This window comes from Montipora foliosa, chromosome 9 (genome assembly GCF_036669935.1).
Source record: "Montipora foliosa isolate CH-2021 chromosome 9, ASM3666993v2, whole genome shotgun sequence".
NCBI lineage: Eukaryota > Metazoa > Cnidaria > Anthozoa > Scleractinia > Acroporidae > Montipora > Montipora foliosa.
In genome coordinates, this window is record NC_090877.1 from 49,140,524 (window position 1) to 49,163,023 (window position 22,500).

The 22,500-nt window shown below is 37.3% G+C and overlaps 2 protein-coding genes across 2 annotated transcripts in view; one reads left to right on the top strand and one right to left on the bottom strand.

Moving 5' to 3' along the window:
• Window positions 1–4,477: 4,477 nt before the first annotated feature.
• Window positions 4,478–18,064, bottom strand: LOC137971916 (protein fuzzy homolog). Its single transcript, XM_068818654.1, has 9 exons — window positions 17,742–18,064; window positions 17,216–17,344; window positions 15,064–15,185; window positions 13,237–13,321; window positions 9,315–9,383; window positions 8,127–8,231; window positions 6,681–6,769; window positions 5,826–5,934; window positions 4,478–4,543 (listed from the first exon to the last, which is right to left on the bottom strand). Exons 1-9 carry the CDS (start codon window positions 17,748–17,750, stop codon window positions 4,478–4,480), a joined length of 783 nt encoding a protein of 260 aa, XP_068674755.1. The 5' UTR covers window positions 17,751–18,064.
• LOC137970687 (uncharacterized) overlaps window positions 17,313–22,500 on the top strand; it is a 6,246-nt gene continuing 1,058 nt past the window's right edge. Inside the window, exons 1-5 of the mRNA XM_068817220.1 lie at window positions 17,313–17,534; window positions 19,140–19,242; window positions 20,043–20,112; window positions 20,926–20,967; window positions 21,657–21,767. Of these exons, the coding sequence (XP_068673321.1) occupies window positions 19,160–19,242; window positions 20,043–20,112; window positions 20,926–20,967; window positions 21,657–21,767 (306 nt within the window). The 5' untranslated portion in view covers window positions 17,313–17,534; window positions 19,140–19,159. The remainder of the gene's footprint in view (window positions 17,535–19,139; window positions 19,243–20,042; window positions 20,113–20,925; window positions 20,968–21,656; window positions 21,768–22,500) is intronic.

A 22,500-nucleotide genomic window follows, 5' to 3' on the forward strand; every position in this document is an offset into this window, starting at 1 on the left:
AACAGGTTTGAGTGCGACCTTTGATCTTAATCGCCTGTACTCGGCTTCGACGCCCGCAGACCTCGTCCTCGCGCTGCCTTGTAAGAGGACATAAGGCAGATTGAGCCCAGCGGGTGCTTTCCTCCCTGCGCTACGACGAATCTTGCGCATCTCTCACGATCAATTCCGTTTGAGTTCCTTGATGGGAAGGTGTTGTGGTCCACATCAAGTAAGTCACGGCAGGTAGGGCGCCTGATTGGAGGCTAACATGCGAGTGAAATCAGAGAGCTGGACTGGACCATAGGATGGACATTCTGTTCAGAAACATCTCGGCGGCTAGTTTAAAAGCTAGTCTGATCTTCTTGTCTTGTGGCTTTCCAACACGCCCAGAAACTTATACTGAATTATTATTATTGACCTTATTATATTATACATTATATTATTATTATTTATTTAGTCAACGGCAGCTGCGGTCATTCAGTGCCATTATTTAATGCCCCTGATGGAACTGCCTCTGTAAATCACACCAGTCATTAATCTCCAGATGGATGTACACTAGACAAAGCATTTCCGGTCATCTGTATTCACCAACAAAACCTGCAACATAATCGAAAATTATAACCCAGTTAGCTCTAAAACAGCTACTCTAGATAATAAAGATTAGATGGAAGTATAAATATAAATCTTAAACGTGTATAATGGTATAAAGGATACAGGAAATGATGAAGCCGATGCTAGGCGGAGTAAGGAAGAGACTGTTGGTTTTCGTACAAGAGCACCAAGAATCCTTACGTGAAACCTTTTCCCGGCCTAAGCTGTGAGTATGCATCTGTTGCCTGGAGAATCCACATTAACCAGATGCGATACTAATAAATATAGAAGGTGCAAAGAGCAGGAAACCCGTTTTTGTACAAATGACTATAACTGGTCATCAAGCGTCACTTTAAAGCTTTAAGTCCCTCCTTCGCGGTTTGGACCCCCTAATTACAGAGGCTTATTTATTTAACAGTTTGCGATTACAGAGTTCGATTTTGGAGCGGGGAAACTTGAGGAAAAGCGTCCCATCAGTTTAATTTGTTGTTTAAAAGCATCCGCGGGGCATTGGTAAATAGTAACACGATATGTACATGTCACTTTCCACATCCCTTTCTCTGACAGAAGCTGAATAAGACGCCGTTGGAATTCATAGACTGGGTTTATCTTTTTAATAACAAAAAAAAAACTAAAGTCCAGACTTAAGCGTCATTAGGTTGTTAAAATCAGGCGCCGTTGCTTTTTCTTCTTTTTCTTCCGATTTGCAATAGTTTAAATGGGCTGCGCGTCCACAAAAGAGGTGCCCACTTGTTGAAGTAACACCTCTTGGTTGGCAGACGCGGGCCATTACAAGTTAACTTGATTGTACAAGGCTTTAGAAAGATTTTTCCTTTTGTTATAACCAAACTTGTCAAGTCATGAATTCTCGTGTTAATTTTCAATAAGGAGAAAAAGCGAAGTTAGAAGACTTAAGTTTCCTTATTATCCACTATACGCGGCCAAATAGAAATCGGCCTCTTCAAAGCACACGCTCAGCGGCCGCAAAAGAATGACAGCGGGCGGATAATGCATTATCAGCCCTACAGCTGATTGGATCCTTGCTCCAACTTTGGGTTATGCTGATTATTTATAGACGATTTACTGTATTTTTATTCGGTAAGTTTAAATAAGTTTCACATGCTGAGTTGATTCGTTAAGAGCTGTTCAATCAACAACTATACTGATGCTTTGAAGTGACTTGTTGAATTCGTTATTCACTAGGCTTGTATTATTAAAATCCCGCATTCTTCCTTGATATCATCTTGGCCTGGTTTATTGATAATAATGATAATGACATGACTTTTTTTTCGGGAATCTTGTTTATTTGCGCCGTCTTGTAGTGTCATTTACGGGCCGGCTCGAGGACTTCGCGCTCGGGCCGCCAAATACCACCGGCTACGCGGGCGCAAATAAACAAATATTCCCTTCGTAAAAGTTTTGTGTTTTAAGCACGTGCTGCGGCATTTCGTCAAAGTGAATGCAAATTTTAACTCTTGCCTTTGAAAGAACTGTTTTTAAACGTGTCTTTTTCTTTCAATTGATATTTTAAATGGTCGGCGCTTTAAAAGAACCGTTATTTGATATTTCATTTCATAACAGAATAACAAATAAACACTTCTTTGTTGGGTGGACTAATCCCCCTTGTACTGGGAGTCCATATCTGCTGTGATCACGTGCCACATTGGTGGAAGGAAAAGGCTCTCACCAGCTAGTGCCAGCCCTGTCTCCGTTTATCAGAACCTTTAAGATCTTATAAACCGTTAAAAACTTGAAAACTGAAACAGGGATGCAGCCCATTGTTATTTTACTTCTGTGGCAAATGGCTAATAATTATTACATAGTATTTTATTGTTCGTTAGAGATTCATTGTAATCGAGCATGGCAAAAGTACTACTTTTCTAACCACCTGAAACAAACATAAAAATTTATAAACATATTTTGAGACTAATCTCAACTAAAACACTACACAGGGGATCTCATTGAGGGAATTGATCAATGGCCCTGTGCTTCATATTATACTTGCAAAAATTAAAGTAACTGGTAAGGGTAGATATAGTCTACCAGCCCCATGCTATTCATACTAATTATCTCAAATACCTCAACAGTTTGCACAAATATGCATTAAACGTGTCCCCTCCTTTTATGTAGAATTAACAAACACATATTACAAAATAATTATATTCTTTCAGACAAAAACCAAACACCCAACCCACCCACCCAAATTACCGGTAAAACAACATGATAACATCTTGAGATACATGGCATGAATAATGACCTGGTTGATTTTCTTGGAGAACAATGACCTTAAACCTAAACTCTCATAGCACTTAACCGTCAGGACGGTCGTAGAGGCATTTTAAACATACCCTAGGAATTTCCACTAACAATAACCATAGCTGCAGAAAGATTTCTTGGATGTGACCTACGGCTAGATTGTACGTGTGTCTGTAGCTAGCCTCCAGTTACTGGTCTAAGAACTTTCCTGAAAAGAAGACAAACCGTGATCAATGCAGTGACAGTAATGACTAATGTACACACTTCTGGACACCCCTTGATCAACTACATGTACGTTTGTGACCTGTAAATTCTGCAAAAATTTCTGAATCAAACTCAGACCGATGAACAAGGACAATCAGTTTAACACAGTTATTACATTCAACTAGAGCCACCCCTTAGTCTCAGTATCCTGAAGGGATGGCTTGGGCCCACAGGTATTACACACACCTCCCACAGCCTTCAATAAGCTGAAAACAATAAAATCATAAATGCAAAAAAAAGTATTGCATATAAGTAATTAATTAATTAACTCTTTTCACTCCTGTACGGGACACCGAGACTTATAGGATTTTACTCTGTCTAACACCAGACGATTTTTTAACTCATCAATAGGGAACCCAACCGGGTGAACTGTTTAATTTCATAACTAATGGATAATAAAGTTCTGTAATGGACCAAGCAGTACTAACTGCACAGCCTGTCGCAACACCAGTAATACCAATATCTTGTGTAACTCGTAGATTACATAATTATAAATACTTATGTAAGGTGTTAATGTCAATAATGAAATTGTGCTTGGACTCAATGAAAACAATAGCAGATGGTCAGAATGAATATGAAAACAATAGACCATATGCTGCATTGTCAGTAATTGGATTGGACTGGAACTAGCTTGCAGTAGAGGCTAATGCAGGCGAATATATTAAAAGGTATTTGCATTTTGAAAATAATATTCCTGCACTAGCCTCCATTGCAAGCTCACATGTAGTTGCAGTCCAATATAGAGAATACGAAAAAAATAATTATGGTCTATCAGGGTCCCGCACAGATTTTTGGCTGCAAATTAAAGACATCTTTTTTCCAGACGTTTTTTTCAAAATGCTAATTTCTTTTTCCAGACCCAAGTTTCGTATATATATAGAAGTTTGTTCCATGATGCACTGTGAACATACAGTAACCACGATGCGGTGCTGGCCGTAAGAGATAATATGTGAGACTTTCTAGGTCTGCGATTGAAATGTTTTCCGCCAAAGACGAAATTTTTAAATAAGATTTGACTACCTGAAAACAAAAAATTCTCCAGACTTTATCTTTTATCATTTTTCCAGACTTTTGCCAGATCTGGAAAACTGGTTTCCAAATTTCCAGAACTTTTTCAAGAATTCAAGACCCTGTACGAAACTCTGTTTATTCATGGGCACATCACATTAAAAATTTTGTTCTCTTGCGGTTTATGAGATCTGGCAAACTACTGGGTAGACACATGAATATTCTGTGCTAACTTGACACAATTATGTATATCACACCAAACTTGTTCATGTTAGCAAGGACACAAGCAAAATTACTTTTAGACCCTCATTTGGTGATAAATTCCCTTAACCACTGATATCCTCACAAATATAACAGGTGTGGTTTGAAGGGTTTGTGCTTAGGTTGTAATGTGCCAAACGCTCAGCAGCAAACTTACTTGGAAGGTCAAAAGCCTGTGAGGAACCTGCAAACAGTCAGGTGATACATGAATTAAGATATAATTTCAATTGGCAATGTAGAGACATATTCCATTTTTTATTCGAGTCTATTCCAAAATGGACCTGTTGGAATCAAGCTGCAGAGTAAAAAGGACCTGTACGAATCTAACTTCAGAGGTAAAGGGACCTGTTGGAATCATGCCTTCCAGGGAGGGGAGAGGGGGGGGGTGGGTGCGGATAAAAAATAGAATGTCCCAAGTTAAGGTAGATGCAGCTTTGCAGGCCTGTGAAAAAAACAAGTCAAGGCTCCTGATAGCACAAGTCATTATCATAATGCACCTTCGTAAAACTTCAGTGGTTTTGGAAAGGTACTTCCCAATGAGCAACTGACATAGATACAGGAGATGAAATCACAAAAACCCATTTCAAATTAAAGACAAGTAAAGAAGAAAACTCTGATAAGACAATTTGTCATTGGTGACATTGTCCATTAAATAAGGTCCTTCTCTTTGCAGTATAATTTGGATAAAAAAATTATAAAATAATGACTGTCTTAACTGTTTCAGTCCTGCATGAGAGTAGATTTTATATGTACTCTGTATAATGCCAAACAAGTTCACTCGTCAATAGGGACCACTTCAGGAATGAATCGCGGTTAACAACAGACAGCTTAAAAAGAGTATGACGACGACGGCTAAAAGAACCTTGTTTAAATCAAAAATATTATTTCTCCTCAATGTAATAATTGCTTGATTATTTCAAGTCATTCGGTATCTCAACATTCCAGAAACAAACTTGGTATGAAAGGTGTGGATGTTTGAAGAGAAAATTGAAAATTGATCATCAGATGCCTGCATCCTCCACATAACCTCAAATTTGATCATACTACATGTAATCATGTCGTTGTCAGGACAAGAACCAAACCAAAATTTATCAAAATGTGAAAGGCATGTGCGGGGAGTGCCAAACTAAAATATAATGGTTTTTGCTCATTAAACCTATTGTTTTGTAGCGTTCTTGTCACAGTCATTCTTGTAGTCGTCCACTTAAAATACTTAATCCCTTTAACTCATGTAGTTCCCGGTGTTGTGGTCTGTCTTCTATGGTGTACAAAATGTATCATGGTTGGGAGGGTAATTATGCTCCGAGGTATTAGCTACACCAAGCTACTCGAAAAATCCGAGGGTAAATGATATGATAATGATAAAGATAAAAGACTTCCAGATTTTACTCTGTCCAACATTAGACATTTTTATTCACCAATGGGGCTGCTTTAGAGATGAATGGCTGAAGAAAAAAATTTTAAACCTTGGGACTGCCATAAGGAAGGTACACAGGTATATCTCGAGAAGAACATGGTGGCAATGCTCTAACAAGAAATGACAGCAGCACTGTTTCCAAGCCTGTTAATTCCCACCTACATGTAAAAATACAAAAAAAAAAAACCTGGCATCAATCATGGGGGATAATATGGGGTAACTTTTGCTTTTTTAGCATGAATGTAGAAAGTTCCTGTCATTCAAAATTTGGATCCATGCCTTGTAATTTCAAAGTAAAATTTAGAATTAGTGTACTTAACAGTGCTAAGCTACCAATGTTATTGTCATTTTATGCAAGTTGGCGACAACACTATGTAAGTTTACAACCTAAATTCACGAAGAAGAAAAAGAGTTTAGCATCTTTCATTCTGTTGTCCCTAGTTTTTACTGATGTCTCAAGCAACTGCAGGAAATATGTCTTTACTTGCCATCTAACGAATTAATAATAAAACAGCATAAATTGCACATTAGGACTCAACAGTACATTGCATGTACATGTAAATCATGTAGTAAAATCACATAGTTATTACTTTTAATTATTCTCACAACCCCTAAGTGAATACCTTAATCTGTGCTACAGGTATGATAAATTATCTACAAGTAGGTATCTGGACAGAATGTGTACAAAAATGTTTTGAGGTATCAAAGGTGCAGAGAGCCAAACTTTGCAAACAATTTGTGGTCTTGGGAATATGCACTTTCATGAAGCCCCTTTGAGACCTAGTGGCATATAGTAATTATACATGTAATTAAATTTTCTAGAAAACATACATTCTTAGTTTACATTAGAATGCCTACATGTAATAAGTGGAACAAAGAGGGCCACTTCTTTAGAATTTATTACCAACGTTCTGTTGCCACAGCCACTTTTCCCATCACAAGCAAACATCCAAACTCACTGTTAACCGCTGTTGCAAAGTCATCCAGAAACTCCTGAAAACAAACAAAAGTGATGAATTTAAATTATATGTAATACTGTTGTTGTCCCTAACTAATTGAAGGGACAGGTAAAGTTTAAAAAGGTTATTAAAATTAATGGTCCCATATTACATGCATATTTGTTTGCTAACCCTAATTACCTGCAGATACCATACGGCCCCACGCACGCTTTCATAATTGTAAAGCCATTGAGAAAGGTACGATAGATGTGCATTAGTGATAGCGGGGCCATAAAAAGCCATCTGGCCCTTTTCAGGATTCTGTTACTTCTCTTAAACCAGCTTTTTTTAAATTGACAACCATGCCCCAATTGTTCGGAGGCCCAATAATTTTATCCAGTGGATGTACTGTATGTAGAAGTCATGCCTATCCAACATGTTTCAATTTGTGAAAAGATACAAGTATCAGTATTAAATCAACCACAAATATGCACAATCTGTATTAGGCACATTATTATAAGTAAAGGTGGCATGTACGAACACCTTGCTGGACAATATTAACTACATGTACTTAATAACTGAGAATGAGGTTGTTACAGCAAAATCTCAAACTGAGGCCTTGCTGTATTCAGCTAGGCCAAGGTTTGAGATTTTGCTTTAACGACCGAACGGTCAAGATAATTTAAAAGTTGTTTATTATATGGTTAACAGTATGGTTCTAAAGAAGAAACAACTAATTTGCATAATGCATAGGTAAATATCAGCCCATTGGCAATTATGTGAGAATAATTGCCTTATGCTTAGCTGCTCTCAGCCAATCACAGTGTGCGTTATAACGGCCAGGAACACTTAGTCTAGCCATATAATAACACCTTTTAACGTAAAGTACTGCTGCATTTTATACTCTGGGTTGTGACTTTAATATCCACTGGATAAAATTATCCAGCCTTTGAAAAACTGGGCCCAAATGGAAAAGACACGTTAGGAATTATCCTGTAATATCTCGCCCAGTCTCTCCATTAAACACCTTTGTGCAGACTCATAAAGCCAGACCATTTAACAGTTCCAAAAATGGTGGACAAGTATTGGTAAGAATATCTATTAGACCTTATAGAATAAAATGTCACAAAATTAAATGATGTCAAAATGCAGGAAGTGCCACTTGAGAGAAACTAAATTTACAAAATTTCCTGGAGGAGATACCCCCAGACCCCCTACAAGCTCATGCCTTACATGTAGGTGCTTGTGTGAGAGCCTTCAGCGCTAAAAAATGCACCCTTTTTTTCCTTCAATAGGGGTTGGAATGACTGGATTCAGTCACGATCTCTGAAAAAAGTACCAGGTAACCTTCTACATGTACATGTACAAATGTACAACAAACACAGGGAAAAAGGGTGATAATAATACTGCACCTGTAAGAGGGACACATCGGGACAAAGAATAACATCCAAAGCTTGAGTTATGTTCCCTGTTAAATCTGTGCCTTCCAAAAGGCTGTCAATAAGACTGTAACAACACTGAAACACGAAATAAATTCCAATTGCATTTGGATAATGTCACCATTACATTGAATAATTAAAATGAATAAAAATTAATTTTAAACCTCGGTTAAAGCATTTCTAATGCTCTGATTGGTTCATTCAATCTCGGCTTTCAGCTCAGACATATACAATGTACCTTACTTTGACGTTGGTAAAATGATGGCACTAAGTGTTGCTAAGCTAAAATTATTTTCGCCAGAAGGTGAAATTTCTCTCTGAATAATTAAGCAAAAAAGAAAACCTTTTTGTGGGAAGTTTGGATCAATTCTGACGTTTCGAAGTACAAAAAAAGGTAAGAAATGTTTTTGTGATGAGCCTACGTCTGTCTGACCACCAGGTATTACACAACATCGCATCTTCATCAAGTTTTTTCGATTTCCCTCAGATGTTCTTGATTTTTTCACTCATAATTATTATATTATAATTGTACTTCCAAACTTTTAGAGTTTAAGGAATTTAATTAAACAATTATTCCATTTGTGTTTGTTAGATATGAGACTGGTTATAGCCAACTTGGCTCTACGCACCTCGTTGGCTATTTACCATCTCATATCCAACCCGCGCTTATGGAATAATTGTTAATAATATTAATATTGCTGTGCTGCATTGAGGTATATTAACTGATTTGAAAACCGGGTCACAGTTAATTTTTATTGAAAGTAAGCTGACTTTCTCAAAGAATAACTGTTTTTACAAAACATTAACACTGTCACAGTGACAAAATAAAATGTTACATAAGTAATTTTAACAACACTGACTTACACTGTATGTGATCATAGTGTAGTGAGTGAGCGAGTGAGTGAGTGAGTGAGTGAAGTCATGCAAAGGTCTGTTTTGGTGAGTGACATTTTGACAACCGAAGCAGAAGTCAGCTTCAGCTTCTTCATCAGAGGCCATTTTCACTGGTCTCTTCATCAAACTTAAAAACTCACTTATTTGATTTGGTTTCCCTTTAAGTTTGTTTTTGTTTGCTTTCTGATTTTTTTTTTCTTTCCCTGTACAACAAATAAAGCAAGAGTATAAGTTAAGCATTAACTCCAAAATGAACACTGTCTTTACCCGCAGGTCCCTCTTGAGGAGCTCCACATTCCTGATATTTGTAAGCTCATTGATTCCCAGAAACAGTACCTAGAAGAACAAAAAAATGTTCTGTTGGTATTTGTGTGTTTGTGTGAGCGCTTTGCAAATTCCACTCGCAGCTCAGCTGCCACATATTGTACATTTAGCTTCATGTGACTGTGTGAATTAAAGGGAGGCAGAATGTGTAAGCCCCTCATGCTATTTGTACAGTCACCTTCCTATCATGGAAATCACTCAAGACCCCAAAAAATGTGTTTTCCAGCAATTCTTACTAAAGATCTTTTTGTTTTCTCAAAAAAAGAGAACTTTGAAAAAACAGGCAAATGATGTACCGGTAATTAATTAATATAAGGTGACTTCAGGTGGAATCTTTGCTGTGACATACATGAGGTATCATTACAACTGCAAAAAAAACTTTGAAATATGGATACAGAAAAAGTACCTGGCACAAACAGTTGAAATAGGTGACTTGCGTCGGGCGCCAGCTAAATGTGAAAACTCTGGTAACTGGGCAGCACCCGACCAGGAGGATGATTCACTGTAAAAATCCACCTGCGTCACTGAGTGCGAGGAGCTCAACAACAGAAAGAAAACAAGAAAGCCTCAAACTTGCTGGAACATGGGGACCATGACAACAGGCCTAGATGTGGACCTCGACCAAATCGGTGGTCATTGACACTCACAGAGTATTGAAATAGCTGTGCTCCAGGACCAAAGTCTTGCAGGGAAAGGTATGATCATGGAAAGATCCTATGTCTTGTTCTGGCAAGGGAAAGCAGATAAAGGATGGAGTGGGCGCTGCAGTGAAAAAAAAAAACACTGCTACTAATGATTCAAGAGACCCCAACCAATGGCTCAGAAAGGATCCTCTGACCCTCAGGCTGTGTACCAACACAGACCCTGTGAACCTTCTCTCAGTCTATGCCTCAACCCTCAATGCTAGTGACAACTGCAAGGACAAGTTCTACTCTACTTGGAGCAAGCAGTCAGTAGTGCCTCAGTCAAAGAGCCAATCCTCCTTGGCTTGGTGACTTCAATGCCAGAGTAAGGGCAGACTAAGACAGCTGGCCAAATTGCATCAGGCTCTTTAGTATTAGACATCTTAACAAGAATGGTCAGTGGCTTCTCAAAACTGTCGCCAATATGACCTCTGCATCTAAAACACTTTCTTGGAAAGGCAGGCCCTTGCACAATGTCTGTTGGATGCACTCAAGGTCAAGGAAGTGGTAACTTTACCTGATGGTCATAAAGTCCAGACTGTCAGGCATATGCAACACTTGCAGATACCACAGCAAAATTGCAACTCAGACTCTTGTGGTCTGCAAAAACCAAGATCAAGCCCTGAAGTGACACTACCACAAAAGACCAAAAGGCCAGCCAAGATCAACCCCTTAATGACCACAGACCCCATAAGACAGAGAAGCTTTGCTTGATACATCAACCCTTCTGCAGCACCCATCAGTGAAGTAGAAACACTGGCAAAACTCTAGAAGAAACTGAGCTCCACCATCAACAAAGCAGCCATTTTCGACTCCTAGCTGCATCCTGGAGGTCATCAAACACTGAGTTTTTCCTTCTGATTCATCCTCACCGCTACCTGTTCCACATGCAAAGTCCCACATGATATAATTTTATTAAAGGGACATCAAGATGATCACTCTATCTAAGAACAACGGAGAAAAGGGCAATTCAAACAACTATCGGAGTATCTTCCTCCTGAGCATTGTGGGCAAAGTCAAAGCCTGAGTAATCCTCCGACTCTAACCTCGTTCCCAGGGTCTCTCTTCTCTGCCTCCATTGTCGTTGAGAGAAGACCCTGGTTCACGCTGGTCACGTGTCTCCCAGAATCTGGGAGGTTGGCGAAATGTGTGTTAGGGGATGGGTGGCAATGTAGGCTTTGTTGACATTGCAAAGAAGGGAATCAGCATGCAATTGATTTTGTGGCCAGATAACCATTGACAAAACGTTTGACAGCAGTATTTTATGTACTACACATATGGAACCCGATGTGAAAGAAAAAAAGTTGTGGTCAAATCGATCAGACGCCACAGAAAATATCCTCACGTTATGCAAGTTTTCATCTGTGTGAAGGTCCGGATCAACGAAGAATGCTAATAGTTTGCGACAATTTTAAAGGAAAGAAGATTTTGTCGTGCAAGAAAACAAACGAAACGGTTATCCATGGAAAACAAACATGTTCAGCGATCAGCCGGTGTGTTGTTATTTAAGTTCTCGAGTCACATATCGACCTCAAATCCATCAAATCAAACTGTTTTAGCATGTGCAGGTATTTCATTTTGTTATTTGATTTTCGTTTTTCTTTCGAAAGTTAAACAACGTGATTGCTAAGGTCGCAATCTTGTACAGCGAGTTGACAGTTTGACTTATGATATTTATATTTCAACAACTTCGTGTAAATTGTCGATGTCGTTAAGATTTTTTTACCACTGCACCGCGCTTTAATAGCGTGTATATTTTTAGTCGCAGTAAAATAAAAGAGACATTTTTATCAAGCAAACGTAGTGTTTGGTGTATTCTTTTATGTTACTGTTCGTTCTGAAGAAGCAACTTTGGCTACTAACGAAATTAATTTTCTTTAAAGCGAACGTCAATCGCCGCTCGACATTGAAGTCGTCTTGTCGATCACAAAAGCTCTTGCTTTTAGTTTGACCGCTTTTGTGGGAATTCATCTCCTGTGGGAATATAACATCAGCTCTTTTGACCTTTTTATTTTAGAAATGCCTTGTTAAACGAATATTTTTTCGCCCAGGTGCGGTTGCGGGATCAAAATATAACGAAAACACTACCCTAGTGGAAAAATGTTTGTCGACGAGTGCCACGTGACCAGCGTGAACCAGGGTCTTCTCTCAACGACAATGGAGGCAGAGAAGAGAGACCCTGGGAACGAGGTTGCTCCGACTCCAGCAGCTAGCTGAACATGTTACACCAAATCACAAATTCGCTTCAGGGCTGGGTGCTCTACAAGTGACATGATTGACAGAACCTTTCGCGGTTAAAGGGAACCTCCACTTCAACAAAAAAATAACTTTTAATCACAGCAAATAACTGTTATAGTCAAGTCAATCTAAAATATTTTCAAAGAAAGCGTTTGTATCCGAAAGAAATAAGTTTTAGAATCGCCTAGTTTTGTTTTCAAATTTTTCGGGTGCCACTATTTTAATAATTGTGACATGTTAAGGTTGCCCTACTGTTACTGTATTAGACAAAAGTTCTTTGTGTCAGAACAATAGGGCAACTGTAACATCACAATTTTTCAAGATGGTGGCGCCGTGAAATTTGAAAGTGAAAATAAGCGATTTTGAAATTCACTCTTCCTGATAATTATATAAACACCTTTTAAAAAACAAATTTGTTTGTAACCATAATTTCCTTTCCAATCAGTTTAAATTTATTCTGTAGTAAGAGTGAAGGTTCCCTTTCACAGCAGCATCAAAAAAAGTGTTCTCTTCACCCCAACTCTCTTTTTCTCCCTCCTACTTTAGCATGCCTTGAGAAAATGAACAAAGAGATCCACATCCACAGACAGCTCAAAGTGAAGAGAGTGACTCACAATGCTGCTTCGGTAAGTTAAAAGTGGCAGGACCTGGAGCAGAGAGGTGTCAGGTAAAAAAAAGAGAGATAGCAGAGGGGAGGAAGGAGCAGCAAAAAGAGGAGAACCGGCTCATTACCACTACCACCACCTACCTCTGCCCTAAGTACAAGTACATGTAGCTTGTGCAGCATAGACTGCCACTCTAGAATAGGGCTGCACAGGTGCTTGAAAAATTGCAACCAACCATGATTTCCAGTGTCTGCCAGACAGTACGAGGCCATTCCATTATTTACTATTCATATCTTCTCTAATAATTTCCTTCTCACAATCTCCTTATTTCTAACTTACCATGGAATTAAAAACAAAATCCAATAGTCTGTTAAGATGCAAGTCACTTGCACAGTCATCAGAAGTCACCATGATTACGGTGATCCTACATGTATAAGGAATACCAATAATTATTGCTGCAGCAACAATATAATACAGTCTGGTAACAGGTTTACAGACTTCCGTTCAGTTCAGTTCAGTTTATTTAGCCACAATACATTACCAAGTTTAGTATAAAAAAGAAATTATCACATGGCAAGGGAGCCCAGAAGAAACCATGGGGCTTATAAGACCTGGCCCTTGTTACATAAAAGAATACAAATCAGAAAGAGCTTACATGGATTGATGGACTAAAGAGACTGCTTATTACCATATTACACACAAAACAATAATTTCCTTATTTTACACTAGTAACAAGAACTGTGAAGAAGGGGAGGACATCAGAATCTGATTAATAACATGACAAGAGATACGTTTTAATCTTAGACTGAAAAGAATAATTATAATGAGTGAGCATTTTGAATGTCAGAGCATAACTTATTGACTTAATGACGTCAAGGGAAATAATCAAGGTATTGAGCTAAACAGTGTGTGACAAATGGTTGATAGCATCAGTAGCATAATTTGGCAGAAATTGAATGTTGCCTACAATTACAACTTGTTCCCAGTTCAAGGCCAATTATATTCAGCCAACATGTACATGAATACATCTTCTCCTAATGCTCCACCAAATTTTAGTCCTGCCAGCATCAAAAGCCCAAAAGAAGATTGCACTAGTGAATCTTAGTCCTGAAAAGATAGGCAAGAAATGCCAGATGTTTCCTCTTTTTCTGTCTCATAATACATGTAAATATAATCTGATACATATTAATTAAATTACAGCTTTCATAATATAATGAACAAAATACATGTAGTCCCTGACAGCAAGGGAGATTTTGTCCATAATTTTTCTTAAGTAATAACAAAATGCTATTTTGATACTCAGGAATCTGTGGGGTTTCTAATAAGCAATTTTATATGTGAGACACCTGAGTGACAGAATGACTGCAAATTGCCTACTGAAAATGGTGATTAAATTTATATCACTTTGAGACCAGAATATTACCCTGGTATTATACTGTAATTTTATTGGAAAATAGTGGAATAAAATCTTAGCTTGAAACAGAATTTAATATTAGTTATGAAAAGGCTTGGTGGCAAGTACAATAGATGTATTCCTGGACAAGGGATTCTAAGTGGGTTCTTCAATTGTTGAATGATTAAGATTACGTTCTCCCACATTATGTGCAGCACCTCCTTGATTTTAAGTTCTCAAGACACGTTCTCACCACTCGTTGAATTTGTTCCTGGTACAATTAAGTCCATGGTTCAGCTTCTCAGCTGTACTTGTAAATAGCCAACTGGTTTGCCTCTGGCCAGTTGGAATTTCTTAACAGTTGTTGTTGTTGTGTTGTGTTGTGTTGTGTTCTGTTGTGATTGTGTTTCATTGGCCCTGAAAAGACCCCAATGGGAGTGGTCAATTAAGTATGTATGTATCTATTGAAATCTGGAGGTGGTCTGCCACAGAATCTAGAATGAAGAAACATTCCGAAGAACAGGATGCTCTAAAAGGTTGAGATGACGCTAGTACCAAACTCAGTTCAGCAATCCTGCTTTTCCAGGCTACTTTAACCCATGGATTGAGTCCTGGGGATTCCCCATTCACGAGTAAAATTGTCTGGCATTAGACAGAGTTTAGGCTGGTTTAGGGGTAAAAGGGTTCAAAAACCCTCACCAAAAATTTGGTCACTTTAACATTTTAACCAGCGAGGCTGAAATGAAAAGAAAATGTGTGACATGTACCATTACCTTTCATTAAAAACCTTCCAAACAACTTTAGCATCATCAGTGATTGTGTTAAGCAGAGATACGTCTTGATTGCTTGCAAACATACAAACACCATTGAGTGAGCCAATCACAGGGAAAGGCAACTGTTAAATTAAAGAAAACAATACAGCAATCAATCTCAAGTTGATTTTACTCAATATTTAGGGCTATTCTGAAATGGTCCCTCCCGATCATGCAAAAGTATTGTTCCCTCAGCTGTTACTAATTTTATACCATTAAAAGTGTTGCCAGTCTTTCACACTTTCTTTGTTCCAAGTAAAGAAGGGTTCATACCTCTTTTTTTCCAGCACACCTCTAAGGGTGGTGGCTTCTTGAAAACAATGATTGAATATTTTTCCTCAAAGCAGTGGAAAAAACTTCAATGCTTTGAAGAATTTTTTTCAAAATTTTAAGGCAACAAAATATCACACCTTTGGATTTTACCATAAAAACTCATGTATGTATAAGCTGCATCTTTTTGCCAAAATATTGGGCTCAAAATCATGGGTGCAACTTATATTATGAGACCATTGCTTTCAGAGGGAGTAAACTGGCTGGTACGGGGTCACAAAATTAATAGGACTAAAAGCCTTCAGTAAATAAAGATTAAACATATTCTTCAACCGATCACTTCAACATTGATCTCTCCACCACATGCAAGAAAATACCACGCTATTCAGGAGAACTCATGAGGCAAATGACCAACTGTTTTGTTGCCCTAACATTACTTGCATGGCGTGTTTGTCCATGGGGGTCCACTTGTGCAAAAGCCGATTAACTTAATCCAGGATTAGCGTAAACTTTGGTTTCCTTTTTTCAACTTTTGGGTAAAATATTCTTTTGCTTCTTTTTGTTTTTCAAGATTGACTTCCTCTAATGTAAAATTATGTAGAAGATCAGTGCAGTAGAGAAATAAACTTCTTGGTTAAATTATTTTTAATCTGGGATTAGCGTTATACAGCTTTTGAACAACCAGGCCGGGGTCCCTCAACTCTTGTTAAGCAACATTTCCATAAATATGACATACATGCACAGCTGATGCTCAGTCCATATTGTTCATACCCGGCGTTGTCAATCAATGGTTTCCGATAATCGATAAAATCAATAATAATCAATAATAATCAATAACAATTAATCGACTGGTATTGGAAATCGATAAAAATCGTAGACTTAAAGTTGTGTGAGTTCGATTTCTATTGATTTTCATCGATTGTTATTGATTATTATTGATTTTTGTTGATTATGAAATTTGTCATTTTCTTAAATAAAACGCACCATATGAATGAACAAACCATTCAGTTATCTTTATTTGTTGTGTTTTATGTTAAATTTGTAGCATTTTTACCCCTTATTACTATTAAAAGCTCACTTAAATTACTAGACTCTGATCGTCTCGAAACAAGTTTTTAAACTTACACAGTAATCTCTTTGTGTAAGGGCCAAAGAGGACCAACAAGCTCGATTTGAAGATGGCCGAGCTGCCCCCGATCATTCGTAACTCTGAACGCATTCCTACGTTCTCCTCTCTTTTTGAATGCGTAGAATATTTCTCCGACATTCACTTCAAAAGGGCATTCGTGGTAGCCCTTGACTACACAGCGCACTGACAATTCAACTTGCTTCGCCATCTCTGGAACAAGCAAACTCCGTAACAAGTGTGTTCTGGGAATCCCAGTTGAAGTGCAAGGATAAAAGTGCGCAATCGAATTACCCAATTACCCTGGACGTGTAAATATGCCCGGGACCAATAAAGAATGCCCACGCTAACACGCGCCAGAAAGTTGCATAATGAATTATTAATCAATGATTTTCTATAGAAATCAATGGTAATCAATAGCAATTAAGACTCCGAGTGTGAGTATCGATTTTTATCGATTGGTTGCACCAATCAATAGCAATCAATGGATTGTTATTGATTATTATTGATTGTATTGATTGCAATCAATCGATCGGAAACCATTGATTGACAACGCCGGGTTCATAGTGAACAACGTGACTTGGTCCAGACTTGCAAATTAATATTAGAATCAGAAGCTAAATATTGGGAAAATGACAACAGGCACTATTGTTATCCAAGCGGCCTTGGGTTCTGTAGCTTAATTAGCCCAAAATACCCCTGCCGCTAGCATTTTACCTGTGGCAGATTTCCCTTGGTGCGAGTAAACAGTGGAATTCCACCATCAGTAGTCAAACATACCAAATAGGCCGCCATATTAGACTCCCGCCAAGCGCATGCGTCTAGACTCCGAAAGAACGATGTCAACTACAAAAACAAACACTTGAGATGGTTGGAGAAGATTCTGAAAACATCTGAAAATTGTAAGGAACGGTATGTCTGAATCTGCCAAATGGCAGCAAGATTGGCGTACAAGGTGTTGTCCGGAGGAGTGATGACTGTCAGCACCTTCTGCAACATTTACGTTGTGGTCGAGCACGTTGCAGAGTTTACTGTGGTGCGTATAAATAAGCTACCGTAGCTCAAAGCAAAGTTAGATCTCGATGTAAATAGAGATAGTCTCAATCCTATCACCGATTATGTTCAAAAGAGCAAATTGCGCCCCAGAATTTTTTGGACGAAAATCGCAGACACTTGGAATTAGATAAACTTCCGATGTCCTAATGTACATGTTCATGTACAAAAAATAGACATTTCAACTTACAGTGTCCATTATAAAGTGACAAATTCCACGCTGGCCAGCGACAAATGATTACAAAGAGAAACTCCTGTGATCTGCAGACATCTATTTACTCGTCACGGCGACTGACTGCTTAAATCAAGGGATAAATTATGCCGCTCCCTTATTTCGGATGATCGACATCTCTTTCACACAAAAGAACGGATAATGATCTCTGACCCCATTGTTTTTACGTTTTTGTCAGGTTTTGATCCATGTTTTTTTTTTTTTTTTTTTACACGCTGAGAATCGAGTCACTGTGCGGTATTAAATACAGATCGTTAAACGCTGGGACAAACCAACAAATTCGCTAATTTCGCAAATCCCACAATACAGTTCATTTTGGGGGGTTATTTGCATTAAAACGATGGATAACCAGTTCACTGAAGCATGATACAGCCCCAAGAGTAAATAACCTTGTATTATTATTCATTCAAAATATTTCCCCGTTTCTGATTGGTTAAAACCACGCGCATAATTCACCATAACCAGCTGCTGTTCACCAAATTTGGAAAGAAACTTCGTCATATTGAATCAATGATGTCAAAAGTGCAGCCCACTGCAGATTATTGAACCGATTATGTCAAAATGACGTCAAAAGTGCAGCCCTCTGCAAATTATTGAACTGTTGACCTAAAAAAGCTGGGGACGAGATTGTGTTATTTTTGTTGAGCAGAAAAATGGCTGCCAGTAGGTTTAGAAGTTTGAGCGAAGAAAATATTTTGAATGAATAATAAAGCAATTATTGAATTCGGCTTTCGTAGAATATGAAGAATTCTGCATATCTCGGAGGATGTTAATTCCACCTCTGCCTTCTGCCTTGGTGGATAACACCCTCCTCGACCTGCAGAATTCTTCATATCCTACTCAGCCTCATTCAATAATAATATTATTGCTAATTGTTCTTACATAAAGAACCTCAAAGAGTAAATTGCATTATGGGATATTTTAGTAACAATGATAATAAGGTCATTTTTAAGGACAGTACCTACTATTGTTATTGTGCATAGGTATACGTTGTGCACATCTTCGGATACTCGGGTTTCCGCATCAGTGATGCTTACTAATATTAATGCAGGGATATTTTTGCATGTTTTAAAACTATGCAGGGAAAGTAGATCTTTGTACGTACTCTTGGTATCCAAAAAGAAAATTGGGGGTAACTATGTATTCTTTAGAGATAAGTAAGCTTATCTCTTTGAGAATGAAGGCCATACATTGCTTAGCATTTTAGAGCTTTTTACAAATGTTGTTCATGAATTATCTTTGAAAAATGCGTGGTTACTCCCAATTTTCTTGTTGGATTTCAATAACGTTAACACTTGTTAAGCCTCTACCTTTCCTGCATAAATGGACGGGGGCTGTTTTTTTTTCTTTGCCCAGTACAGCTATATGGACCATCTATGGTTCCCACATTTAATGCAAAAAAGGATGGAGATTGGATCATTACAGAGCATTTAAGTGCTAAGTTCAAGACAATAAAAAAGTAAGTCGCTAGCTGCATGACAATATTGATCAATGATAATAATAAATTGCTACTGGGAAAATATTTGGTGACCATTATCCATCAACCAACGATGGAAAAATTAAAAAAAACATTACAATGTGTATTTAATTTTTTATAGATATGCCTATCATGTTCGCATTGGCAGTTTTTGTATTTTGCGATCACCATTGAACTCCATTGACTCTCATTCACATTGAGAGGGTTAAATAAGCTATCTGCTGGCACCTAGCTAGCAACATGAAATTTTTGTCTTCTGGTGTTCACTGCATGAAATCCAGGTTATTTGGAAGTTTGTAATTGAGGTGCTTGAAATTTGTCTTTTTATATAATACATGTAGCAGGGTCATTTGATCTGCAGGAATAAGAATACTTGAAACTTTTCTGAAATCCATTTGAAGCATTGTAGATGCCAGAGGGCACTATGTACATGAAGTATAATTATTCAGTTGACACTTGTTATTACAGTATGTTGCATTATTAGTCTTTCAAAGTTACCAAAATGAGACTTTTGGTAAACTAATTAGTTAATACTATAATAATAGTTCCGTGTCTGAGACATTTCAGGATAGCTACAGGCAGTCATTAATTTTATTTTGAATTCACTTATTAATACCGGTATTTTACAGTGTGTGTACATTTGAAATTTCATTAAAAAAATGCAAAATATTAAAAAGAAGTTTTGAAGCAACATATAATTAATTTTGTTGTAGCATGGCATATTTCGTTCTCACCTCACTTATTACTAAGTCTTGTCAAGGTTTTTTTTTTTTTAATTTCAGAGGAGATGTTGTCATAGTTCGTTCTCCTGAGGACCCAAAGTGCCTTCTTTGTAAAAGGATTGCTGCAATGGTTGTAACTCTTAATTTGGCTTTTGTACCGCTTTTCATACCTTAAGTATCTTTTGCATATTATATCATAAATTCGATTATTTTTTAAATCTCAAATAGATAGTACATGATAGCTGTGATTGGCCACATTATAAATTACCACCCAGCTCAAGCGATAATTATAATAAGTATCTCACTGACCTTATTCTTTAGTTGTACTGTGGTAGCTCCTATTTTTCCCAGTTCAGTATTTTATACCCTGGGTGTCATTAAATTCAAGCTCTGGCAAAAAAGCTGATGGTACCATCTTGAAAATCAGTTATGCACATGTAGGACTGACACACCTCATTTGAATACCGAAAGAGATTTAGTCTGCTTAAATACCTTATGTGGAAAGGAATGATCTCCAGAGACTTGTGTATTGGGAATAACAACTAGGATACTGCTGCAGCAATACATGTTGGTCCAGGAGTAACCAGAGGCTATATAAATGGGTTTTGATTTTGTGCTACAGCTGTAACTGTACATGTAATTCCCCTAAAAGGTAATCACTAATACAACAGAAATACGTTATTATGGCTCAAGTTTTATAATCTTGCCAAGCTACGTAGTTTTAACTGGGGAGACTGTAAGTTGATTAAAATCAAATCACACAATTAAAAGGAGATCGTTCGGTTTAATTATTGATAACCTATTAAATTTTTTTTTCTGGTTTATAGACGTTATCATGTAAGATAAATTTTTGAAAAGTGATGATGGTGTAAGGATAGCTTTCAAATATCTTTATTATAATAATAAATAATTATAGAAGTGGATAATATTCTTTGTTGTTTAGAGTGGAGACAGAGTCACAACTGACAAAGAGGAAGAATTCAAAGTAAGCCATAAATTGATGACCTCACTTACAGTCTATAATTTATAGCATAATAAATCCAACAGTGCGTTTTACTTTCAGTTGACTTATAGGAACTTTAATACACACATTGTAAGGCTAAAAGTCAGGCTTTGAAATTCATTTCCCTCTTTTTCTAGTTAACGATAAAATGAGTTCTACTAAAACACAAAGTCATAAACAAAAAATTAATTGTCCTTTTTGCAGACAATAATTTTATCATCTATTTCCCCTGAAACTAGTATTGGCAAAAAAGGTATCCTCACTTACGACAGTGATAGAGTTAATTATTAAAAAGAATGATTGCATTCTAGCCTTTATTAATTGTTTTTGCCCATACAAAGAACATTTGCCTAATATAATAATTGATTTATGATTTACTGCACACACTTATGTAGTTAATTATTAATGCACTTGGTCATCAAGTTTCATTGGTATTGTGATTACTCTGCAATAATAATAATAATAATTTATTATTATTATTATTATTATTATTATTATTATTATTATTATTATTGTTATTACTATTTTCTTCCAAGTACAATGACCCTGGTTTTTCATGTCAGTTTTTTTAATGTAATGGTTCTCTTTCTTTATTGATTAATCAGTTAATTAATTTATTAATCTAGCCATCTAATATACAGTGTATCTGTCTACTATTGTTTCAATCAAAGATTCCCAAAGGACATGTCTGGCTACTAGGAGATAATCCAAACTGGTCAAGAGATTCAAGACACTTTGGAGCAGTTCCATACGGACTCATCCGAGGACGAGCTTGCTTTAAGGTTACAGTGTGTTTTCTTGCTAGCAGTTAATTAAAGTGCCCCTGTGACCAAACAAATCAAGTCTTATTCCTCTTTGGATTTCAAAACTATGTTAACTAAACACTAAGGGACCAATTTTAAGCCTTGATTTCAAAAAGACACCTGTTTATTTTAACTGGAATTTTCCTATTTAACAGTCTGCCATTACTGACTTTAAGATCTTGAAAGAGCTGGATCGAGGAGAAAATGACGTCAAAAGCTCACTAGTTTAAGAATGCAATGCGTGTCTCACCGCAGAATTAATATGCAGCACGGGAGTTTTGGGCTTTGAGACTTTTAAACTCGCGTTTTGCATACGTAATAACCTGCATTGACATGCTGAAATTTTAAGCTAGTGAGCCTTCCCTGGATCCAACCCTTTGATGTCCAATTGGTCAGTTTTGAACGTGAGTAATGGTGGACTGTGAAATCCAAAAGTTACACTCGAATTAAACCGCCTTTGGATAAAAATCAAAGCTCAAAATTTTGCCAGTCAGGTGTTAAGCAAACACACTTTCAAAATCTGAAGAAAAAAAGTACCGGTTTAAGTGTTTTTTTTTTATCACAAGGGCACTTTAAATTGCAGAAATATAACTTAGCAACCAAATGCAGCACGGCCCAGGACCTGATCCGTTTGTGTAACGCCTTGAGAGTGTAGCAAGCACACTCTGTCGGTTACGTTGTTATATGAAATTATTGTTCATTAAATGTTGTT

Bases quoted from the DNA above. Each gene is read 5' to 3' on its own strand.
- LOC137971916 (XM_068818654.1), bottom strand. The intron at 15,186-17,215 runs GTAAAATGCTAG...TTAATTTAACAG, and splicing joins CCAAGGGAAATCTGCCACAG to TTGCCTTTCCCTGTGATTGG. The intron at 5,935-6,680 runs GTAATAAATTCT...TTTTACATGTAG, and splicing joins GCTGTGGCAACAGAACGTTG to GTGGGAATTAACAGGCTTGG.